The sequence below is a fragment of the Lagopus muta genome, unplaced genomic scaffold (genome assembly GCF_023343835.1).
Source record: "Lagopus muta isolate bLagMut1 unplaced genomic scaffold, bLagMut1 primary scaffold_120, whole genome shotgun sequence".
In the NCBI taxonomy this organism is placed as follows: domain Eukaryota; kingdom Metazoa; phylum Chordata; class Aves; order Galliformes; family Phasianidae; genus Lagopus; species Lagopus muta.
In genome coordinates, this window is record NW_026040186.1 from 35,689 (window position 1) to 46,925 (window position 11,237).

Consider the following 11,237-nt stretch of genomic DNA (forward strand, 5'->3'; position numbering starts at 1 on the left):
AATCCCTATAGAGCCCCATAGAGCCCCATAGAGACCCCATAGAGCCCCATAGAGCCCCATAGAATCCCTATAGAGCCTCATAGAGCCCCATAGAGCCCATAGCGCCCCATAGCTCCCCATAGAATCCCCATAGAGCCCCTCAGCCCCCCCCCACTCCATTTCGGCCCGTTTGGCGGCGGCGGCGTTTTTTATTTTGGGGTGAAAAAGCGGCTTTTGGGGGGGGATCCGACCCGGCGAGCGGAAGTGACGTCAGGCGCGCGCCGGAAGTGGGGGGCGGGGAGAAGCGAGGGGTCGCTGAAAGGCGGGAAAGGGGTGGGGAGGGGAGCGCGGCGCGCTTTGGTGACGTCACAGGGAGGCGCTGCTTCCGCTTCCCGCCTCCCACGATCCTTTGCGGCGGGCGGTAATGGGGGAGGGGGGATTTGGGGGGGGATTTTGGGGGATTTTTGGGGGATTTTGGGGTTTTTTGGGGTTTTTTGGGGATTTTGGGGGATTTTTGGGTCTTTTGGAGGATTTGGGGGAATTTGGGGGGATTTGGGGCATTTTGGGGCATTTTTGGGGTCTTTTGGGGGGAATTATGGGGGATTTTGCGGGGATTTATGGGGGATTTTTGGGGGGATTTATGGGGGATTTTTGGGGTTTTTGGGGGATTTATGGGGGGTTTTGGGGACATTTTGGGGGATTTTGGGGGATTTTGGGGTATTTTTAGGGTTTTGGGGGATTTTTGGGGGATTTTTGGGGACTTTTGGGGTTTTTGGGGGCATTTTGGGGGATTTATGGGGGATATTTGGGGTTTTTGGGGGACTTTGGGGGGATTTTGGGGGTCTTTTGGGGGATTTGGGGGGAATTTGGGGGGATTTGGGGGAGATTTGGGGCATTTTGGGGGATTTTTGGGGGATTTATGGGGGATTTATGGGGGGTTTTTGGGGGATTTTGGGGGGATTTATGGGGGACTTTTGGGGGTTTTGGGGGATTTATGGGGGATTTTGGGGCGTTTTGGGGGATTTTGGGGGACTTTTGGGGTTTTGGGGGCATTTTGAGGCATTTTTGGGGGCATTTTGGGGGATTTTTGGGGGCATTATGGGGGATTATGGGGTCATTTTGGGGGATTTTATGGGGGATTTTTGGGGTTTTTGGGGGGATTTTGGGGGCATTTTAGGGGATTTTTGGGGTTTTGGGGGATTTTGGAGTTTTGGGGTTTTGGGGGCATTTATGGGGGATTTTTGGGGATTTATGGGGGGTTTTGGGGGCTTTTATGGGGTTTTGGGGGGATTTTTCGGATATTGGAGGGATTTGGGGGATTTTGGGGCATTTTGAGGCATTTTTGGGGACTTTTTGGGCATTTTGGGGGACTTTGGGGGGATTTTAGGGGACTTTTGGGGGATTTTGGGGTCATTTTGAGGCATTTTTGGGGGCATTTTGGGGGATTTACGGGGTCTTTTTGGGGGATTTTTGGGGGGATTTTTGGGGGATTTTTGGGGGGATTTTTGGGGTGATTTTTGGGGGATTTATGGGGGATTTTGGGGTCATTTTGGGGGATTTTATGGGGGATTTTCGGGGTTTTTGGGGGGATTTTGGGGGCATTTTGGGGGATTTTGGGATTTTGGGGGGGATTTGGGGGGAATTTGGGGGTATTTTTAGGGTTTTTGGGGGATTTGGGGGGATTTTGGATATTTTGGGAGTTTTGGGGCAATTTTGGGGGCATTTTTTGGGGTTTTTGGGGGATTTTTGGGGGGATTTATGGGGGGGTTTTCGGGATTTTATGGGGGATTTTTGGGGTTTTTGGGGGAGTTTTGGGGGCATTTTGGGGGATTTATGGGGGACTTTTGGGGGGTTTTGGGGGCATTTTGGGGGATTTTGGGGTATTTTTTAGGGTTTTGGGGGATTTATGGGGGATTTTTTGGGGCATTTTGGGGGATTTTGGGGGATTTTGGGGGGATTTTGGGGTTTTGGGGGGATTTTTGGGATATTGGGGGGATTTTGGATGATTTTGGGGGATTTTAGGGGATTTTGGGGGGGATTTGGGGACTTTGGGGGATTTTGGGGATTTTGGGGGGGATTTGGGGCATTTTGGGGCATTTTGGGGCATTTTGGGGGGATTTTGGGGGGATTTTAGGGGACTTTTGGGGTTTTTGGGGGGAATTATGGGGGATTTTGGGGGCATTTTTGGGGATTTTTGGGGGGTTTTGGGGGGGATTTTGGGGGATTTATGGGATTTTAGGGGATTTTTGGGGGCATTTTAGGGGATTTTTGGGGGCAATTTTGGGGGATTTTAGGGGACTTTTGGGGTTTTGGGGGGAATTTTTGGGGGATTTTTGGGGGATTTATTGGGTTTTGGGGGGAATTATGGGGGATTTTTGGGGGCATTTTGGGGGATTTGGGGGGATTTATGGGGGACTTTTGGGGGCTTTTATGGGGATTTTTCTGGTTTTGGGGGACTTTTGGGATTTTTGAGGGATTTTGGGGGATTTTTGGGGACTTTTGGGGTTTTGGGATTTTGGGGGAATGATGGGGGATTTTTGGGGGATTTATGGGGGATTTTTGGGGGTTTTGGGGGCATTTTGGGGGATTTTAGGGGATTTTGGGGGATTTTGGGGGGATTTTAGGGGACTTTTGGGGTTTTTGGGGGCATTTTGGGGGATTTATGGGGAATTTTTGGGGTTTTGGGGGCATTTTGGGGGATTTATGGGGTTTTAGGCGACTTTTGGGATTTTTGGGGATTTAGGGGGGATTTTATGGGGGATTTTTGGTGGCGATTAATGGGGGGTTTTAGGGGGATTTTTGGGGCATTTTGGAGGATTTTGGGGGGATTTTGGGGCTTTTTTGGGGGATTTGGGGCATTTATGGGGGATTTTTGGGGTCTTTGGGGGATTTATGGGGATTTTGGGGGGCATTTTGGGGGATTTTTGGGGGGATTGTGGGGGATTTTGGGGGGGATTTTTTCGGGCATTTATGGGGGATTTTTGGGGTTTTTGGGGGATTTATGGGGTTTTTGGGGTATTTTTAGGGTTTTGGGGATTTATGGGGGGTGTTTGGGGGATTTATGGGGGGTTTTTGGGGGATTTATGGGGGGTTTTTGGGGGATTTTTGGGGGCATTTTAGGGGATTTTTGGGGGCAATTTTGGGGGATTTTAGGGGACTTTTGGGGTTTTGGGGGGGATTTATGGGGGATTTTGGGGGCATTTTGGGGGATTTTTGGGGGTTTTGGGGGATTTTATGGGGGATTTATGGGAGATTTTTGGGATTTTGGGGGGATTTGGGGGAATTTGGGGGATTTTGGGGGACTTTTGGGGCTTTGGGGGCATTTTAGGGGATTTTTGGGGGGATTTTGGAGGATTTTGGGGGGATTTTGGGGGGGATTTTGGGGCTTTTTTGGGGGATTTGGGGCATTTATGGGGGATTTTTGGGGGTTTTGGGGGCATTTATCAGGGATTTATGGGGGATTTTAGGGTTTTGGGGGGATTTTGGGGGCATTTTGGGGGGATTTTGGGGGGATTTTGGGGGTTTTGGGGCTTTTTTGGGGTCTTTGGGGCATTTATGGGGGATTTATGGGGGATTTTGGGGTTTTGGGGGGATTTTAGGGGACTTTTGGGATTTTTGGGGGGATTTTTGGGGGATTTTTGGGGTCTTTTGGGGATTTTGGGGGACTTTGGGGGGATTTTGGGGGGTTTTGGGGTTTTGGGTGGATTTATGGGGGATTTTTGGGGGCATTTATGGGGGTTTTTTGGGGGGATTTATGGGGTTTTGGGGGATTTTTGGGATATTGGGGGGATTTTGGGGGATTTATGGGGTTTTGGGGGGATTCTGGGGGCATTTTGGGGGATTTTAGGGGGATTTTGGGGGATTTATGGGGGATTTTTGGGGTCTTGGGGACTTTTGGGGTTTTGGGGGGCATTTTGGGGATTTTTGGTGGATTTATGGGGGATTTTTGGGGTCTTTGGGGGATTATGGGGGGATTTTGGGGATTTTTTGGGATTTTTGGGGGGATTTTGGGGGATTTGGGGGAATTTGGGGGGATTTGGGGGAGATTTGGAGCATTTTGGGGGATTTATGGGGGATTTATGGGGTTTTGGGGGGAATTATGGGGGATTTTTGGGGGCATTTTGGGGGATTTTTGGGGGGGATTTTGGGGCCATTTTGGGGAGTTTTGGGATTTTAGGGGATTTTGGGGGATATTTGGGGGTTTTTAGGGGATTTTGGGGTTTTGGGGGGATTTATGGGGGATTTTGGGGGGATTTTATGGGGGATTTTTGGGTTTTTAGGGGACTTTCGGGGGATTTTTGGGGTCTTTTGGGGGATTTTATGGGGGATTTTTGGGTTTTTAGGGGACTTTTCGAGTTTTTGGGGGATTTATGGGGGACTTTTGGGGATTTGGGGGCATTTCTGGGGATTTTTGGGGTTTTGGGGGATTTTAGGGGATTTTGGGGGATTTTGGGGGGATTTAGGGGGGATTTTGGGGGACTTTTGGGGGATTATTGGGATTTTGGGGGGATTTTTGGTGTTTTTGGGGGATTTTGGGGGCATTTTGGGGGGAATTTGGGGATTTTGGGGGTTTCAAGGGATTTTGGGGGATTTTGGGGGGGATTTTGGGGCATTTATGGGGGATTTTCGGGGATTTTGGGGTCATTTTGGGGCATTTATGGGGGATTTTTGGGGTCTTTGGGGGATTTTGGGGGATTATGGGGGGATTTATGGGGGATTTTTGGGGGTTTTTGGGGGATTTATGGGGTTTTGGGGGCATTTTAGGGGATTTTTGGGGTTTCTGGGGGATTTTATGGGGGATTTTGGGGGATTTTAGGGGGTTTTTGTGGTTTTTTTGGGACTTTTGGGGATTTGGGGGGATTTTGGGGGACTTTTGGGGGGCATTATGGGGGATTTTTGGGGACTTTTGGGGGATTTGGGGGATTTTTGGAGGCATTTTGGGGAATTTGGGGGGATTTCAGGGAATTTTGGGGATTTTTTTGGGACTTTTGGGGGATTTGGGGCATTTTGGGCACTTTTGGGGATTTTTGGGGTCTTTTTGACATATGGGGGGAATTTGGGGATTTTGGGGGGATTTTGGGGTTTTGGAGGCATTTCAGGGGATTGTTGGGGGATTTTGGGGGGGATTTGGGGGGATTTATGGGGTTTTGGGGGCATTTCGGGGGTATTTTTTGGGGGTATTTTTGGGGGTATTTTTGGGGGATTTATGGGGGATTTTTGGGGTTTTGGGGGGGATTTTGGGGGATTTTAGGGGACTTTTGGGGTTTTGGGGGATTTTATGGGGGAATTTGGGGACTTTGGGGGCATTTTAGGGGACTTTTGGGGACTTTGGGGGGATTTATGGGGGATTTTGGGGGGGATTTTGGGGGATTTTAGGGCTTTTTGGGGGCATTTTGGGGCATTTATGAGGGATTTTTGGGGACTTTGCGGGATTTTGGGGGTTATGGGGGCCATATGGGGTTGTGTGGGTCCATATGGGATATATGGGACCAGGTGGGGCTGTGTGGGTCCATATGGGATATATGGGACCAGAGGGAGATATGTGGGTCCATATGGGGCAGTGTGGGGCCATATGGGGTTATGTGGCTCCATATGGGGGTTATATGGGTCCATATGGGGTTGTGTGGGTCCATATGGGGATATATGGGGGCCATATGGAGTTGTGTGGGTCCATATGGGGTTATGGGGACCATATGGGGTTATGGGGATCATATGGGGTTATGGGGATCATATGGGGCAGTGTGGGTCCATATGGGGTTGTGTGGGCCCCTATGGGATATATGGGACCATATGAGGCTGTGTGGGTCCATATGGGGTTATATGGGGCCATACGGGGTTGTGTGGGTCCATATGGGGTTATATGGGACCATGTGGGGCTGTGTGGGTCCATATGGGATTATATGGGACTATATGGGGTTATGTGGGTCCATATGGGGCTGTGTGGGTCCATATGGGGGCAGTGTGGGTTCATATGGGGTTATATGGGGCCATGTGGGGCTGTGTGGGTCCATATGGGGCTGTGCGGGTCCATATGGGGTTATATGGGGCCATGTGGGGCTGTGTGGGTCCATATGGGGTTATATGGGGCCATATGGGACTATATGGGACCAGAGGAGGCTGTGTGGGTCCATATGGGGTTATATGGGACCATACAGGGTTGTGTGGGGCCATTTGGGGTTATATGGGGCCATATGGGTTTATATGGGACCAGAGGGAGATATGTGGGTCCATATGGGGCTGTGTGGGTCCCTATGGGGTTATATGGGGACATATGGGGCTGTGTGGGTCCATATGGGGTTATATGGGGCCATATGGGGTTATATGGGACCAGAGGGAGGTACGTGGGTCCATATGGGGTTATGTGGGACCATATGGGGTTATATGGGACCATATGAGGCTGTGTGGGTCCATATGGGGTTATATGGGACCATATGGGGTTGTGTGGGCCCCTATGGGATATATGGGAATATGGGGCTGTGTGGGTCCATATGGGGTTATATGGGACCATACAGGGTTGTGTGGGGCCATATGGGGGTTATATGGGGCATTATGGGGTTGTGTGGGTCCATATGGGGATATATGGGACCAGAGGGTGATATGTGGGTCCATATGGGGTTATATGGGACCAGAGGGGCTGTGCGGGTCCATATGGGGTTGTGTGGGTCCATATGGGGCTGTGTAGGTCTATATGGGATATATGGGGCCATATGGGGCTGTGTGGGTCCATATGGGGTTATATGGGGCCATATGGGGTTATATGGGACCAGAGGGTGATATGTGGGTCCATATGGGGTTATATGGGACCATGTGGGGCTGTGTGGGTCCATATGGGGATATATAGGGGCCTTATGGGGTTGTGTGGGGCCATATGGGGTTATATGGGACCAGAGGGTGATATGTGGGTCCATATGGGGTTATATGGGGACCATATGAGGCTGTGTGGGTCCATATGGGATATATGGGCCCCTATGGGAGATATGTGGGTCCATATGGGGTTATATGGGACCAGAGGGAGACACATGGGTCCATATGGGATATATGGGTCCTTTTGGGGCTGTGTGGGTCCATATGGGATATATGGGACCATACAGGGTTGTGTGGGGCCATATGGGGTTATATGGGGCATTATGGGGTTGTGTGGGTCCATATGGGGATATATGGGACCAGAGGGGGCTGTGTGGGCCCATGTGGGGCTGTGTGGGTCCATATGGGGCTGTGTGGGTCCATACCTGGATCCCCATCCCCACACGTTGCTCCATCCCGTCCCCTCCGTGCCCCACATCCCCCCCCATCCCCCCCCAGGCCCCATGGCCCCGCCGGCCGCCATGACGGTTGCCCGCTGGTGCCGCCTGGTCCACATGGGGGCGCCGTCGAGCGCCGGCCACAACCGCTGGTCCAAAGTGCGGCACCACAAAGGGCAGCGGGACGGAGAGCGGGCGCAGCTCATCCAGCGCCTGAGTGCCAGGGTCAGGGCTGCTGCTGCTGGTGAGTGGGGACCCATGGAGACCCATAGAGACCCATAGGGAGACATAGGGAGACATGGGGACCCATAGGACCCACAGCTCATCCAGCGCCTGAGTGCCAGGGTCAGGGCTGCTGCTGCCGGTGAGTGGGGACCTATAGAGACCCATAGAGACCCATAGGGAGACATAGGGAGACATAGGAGACATAGGGAGCCATAGAGACCCATAGGGAGTCATAGAGACCCATAGGGAGACAAAGAGACACATAGGGACACATGGGGAGACATAGGGATACATAGGGACACATAGAGACCCATAGGGAGACATAGGGAGACATAGGGACCCATAGGGGACACATAGGGACCCATAGAGACCCATAGAGACCCATAGGGAGACATAGAGACCCATAGGGAGACATAGGGAGACATAGGGAGCCATAGGGAGACATAGGGAGACATAGGGAGACATAGGGACCCATAGGACCCACAGCTCATCCAGCGCCTGAGTGCCAGGGTCAGGGCTGCTGCTGCTGGTGAGTGGGGACCATAGGGACCCATAGAGACCCATAGGGAGACATAGAGACCCATAGGGACCATAGGGACACATAGGGACACATAGGGAGACATAGGGAGACATAGGGACCCATAGAGAGACATAGGGAGACATAGGGACCCATAGGGAGACATAGGGACCCATAGGGACACATAGGGATCCATAGAGACCCATAGAGACCCATAGAGACCCATAGAGAACCATAGAGACACATAGGGACCCATAGAGAGACATAGGGACAAATGGGGACCCATAGGGACACATGGGGACACATAGGGACACATAGGGACACATAGGGACCCATAGGGACACATAGGGACCCATAGGACCCACAGCTCATCCAGCGCCTGAGTGCCAGGGTCAGGGCTGCTGCCGCCGGTGAGTGGGGACCCATGGAGACCCATAGAGACCCATAGGGACCCATAGAGAACCATAGGGAGACATAGGGACCCATAGAGACCAATAGGGAGACATAGGGAGACATAGGGAGACATAGGGACCCATAGGGAGACATAGGGAGCCATAGGGACACATAGAGACCCATAGGGACCCATAGAGACCCATAGGGACACATAAGGATGCATGGGGATGCGTAGGGACACATAGAGACCCATAGGGACCCATAGAGACCCATAGAGACCCATAGAGACCCATAGGGAGACATAGGGACCCATAGGGAGACATAGGGAGACATAGGGAGACATAGGGAGGCATAGGGACCCATAGGGACCCATAGGGACACATGGGGACCCATAGGGACACATAGGGAGACATAGGGACCCATAGGGAGACATGGGGAGACATAGGGACACATAGAGACCCATAGGGAGACATAGGACCCACAGCTCATCCAGCGCCTGTGTGCCAGGGTCAGGGCTGCTGCCGCCGGTGAGTGGGGACCCATGGAGACCCATAGAGACCCATAGGGAGACAAAGGGACCCATAGAGACCCATAGAGACCCATAGGGACCCATAGGGACACATAGGGACCCATAGGACCCACAGCTCATCCAGCGCCTGAGTGCCAGGGTCAGGGCTGCTGCTGCTGGTGAGTGGGGACCCATAGAGACCCATAGAGACCCATAGGGACCCATAGGGAGACATAGGGACCCATAGGGAGACATAGGGACCCATAGGGAGACATAGGGACCCATAGGACCCACAGCTCATCCAGCGCCTGAGTGCCAGGATCAGGGCTGCTGCTGCCGGTGAGTGGGGACCCATGGAGACCCATAGAGACCCATAGAGACCCATAGGGAGACATAGAGACCCATAGAGACCCATAGGGAGCCATAGGGACCCATAGAGACCCATAGGGACACATAGGGAGACATAGGGACATAGGGACCCATAGGGACACATGGGGACACATAGGGACCACTAGGGACCCATAGAGACACATAGGGAGACGTAGAGACCCATAGGGACACATAGGGACAAATGGGGACACATGGGGACCCATAGGGATCCATAGGGATACATAGGGAGACATAGAGACCCATAGGGACACATAGGGACCATAGGGAGACATAGGGAGTCATAGAGACCCATAGGGACCCATAGAGAACCATAGGGACACATACAGACCAATAGGGAGACATAGGGACCCATAGGGAGACATGGGGACCCATAGGGACCCATAGGGAGACATAGGGAGACATAGGGATGCATAGGGAGACATAGGGACCCATAGGACCCACAGCTCATCCAGCGCCTGAGTGCCAGGGTCAGGGCTGCTGCTGCCGGTGAGTGGGGACCTATAGAGACCCATAGGGAGACATAGGGACCATAGGGAGACATAGGGAGACATAGGGACCCATAGGGAGACATAGGGACCCATAGGGAGACATAGGGAGACATAGGGACCCATAGAGACCCATAGGGAGGCATAGGGACACATAGAGACCCATAGGGACACATAGGGACCATAGGAACCATAGGGACCCATAGGGACCCATAGGGACCCATAGGGAGACATAGGGACACCTAGGGACACATAGAGACCCATAGGGACCCCCATAGGGACCCATAGCAACCCATAAGGAGCCATAGGGAGTCATAGAGGCCCATAGGGACCCATAGGGACCCATAGGGACCCATAGAGAGACATAGGGACCCATAGGGAGACATAGGGAGACATGGGGACCCATAGGGACCCATAGAGACCCATAGGGAGACATAGGGACCCATAGGGACACATAGGGACACATAGGGACCCATAGAGACCCATAGGGAGGCATAGGGACACATAGGGACCCATAGGGACACATAGAGCCCCATGGAGCCCCATAGAGACTCATAGAAACCCATAGGAACCCATAGAGACCCATAGGGACCCATAGGGAGACATAGGGACACATAGGGAGACATAGGGACCCATAGAGACCCATAGGGAGACATAGGGACCATAGGGACCCATAGAGACCCATAGGGACCCATAGGGACACATAGGGACACATAGGGACACATAGGGACCCATAGGGACACATAGGGACACATAGGGACACATAGGGACACAAAGGGATCCATAGAGACCCATAGGGATACATGGGGACACATAGAGACCCATAGGGACCATAGGGAGACATAGAGACCCATAGGGAGACATAGGGACCCATAGGGAGCCATAGGGACACATAGAGACCCATAGGGAGACATAGAGACCCATAGGGAGACATAGGGACCCATAGAGACCCATAGGGACACATAGGGACCCATAGGGATACATGGGGACACATGGGGACCCATAGGACCCACAGCTCATCCAGCGCCTCTGCGCCAGGATCAGGGCTGCTGCTGCCCGGGTGAGTGGGGACCTATAGAGACCCATAGGGACCATAGGGACACATGGGGACCCATAGGGACCCATAGAGACCCATAGGGATCCATAGAGACCCATAGGGACATATAGAGAGACATAGGGACACAATGGGACCCATGGAGACACATAGGGAGACATAGGGACCATAGGGACCCATAGGGAGTCATAGGGAGACATAGGGACCCATAGAGACCCATAGGGAGGCATAGGGAGACATGGGGACCCATAGGACCCACAGCTCATCCAGCGCCTGAGTGCCAGGGTCAGGGCTGCTGCTGCCGGTGAGTGGGGGCCCATAGGGACCCATAGAGACCCATAGGGAGCCATAGGGAGACATAGGGAGACATAGGGAGACATAGGGAGACATAGGGACCCATAGAGACCCATAGGGAGTCATAGAGACCCATAGGGAGACAAAGAGG

General features: G+C 52.6%; 1 protein-coding gene across 1 annotated transcript in view; it reads left to right on the forward strand.

Moving 5' to 3' along the window:
* Positions 1-326: 326 nt before the first annotated feature.
* The window catches only part of LOC125687615 (translational activator of cytochrome c oxidase 1), a 24,755-nt gene continuing 13,844 nt past the window's right edge, over positions 327-11,237 (forward strand). The window contains exons 1-2 of the mRNA XM_048932837.1: positions 327-400; positions 7,282-7,464. Of these exons, the coding sequence (XP_048788794.1) occupies positions 7,287-7,464 (178 nt within the window). The 5' untranslated portion in view covers positions 327-400; positions 7,282-7,286. The remainder of the gene's footprint in view (positions 401-7,281; positions 7,465-11,237) is intronic.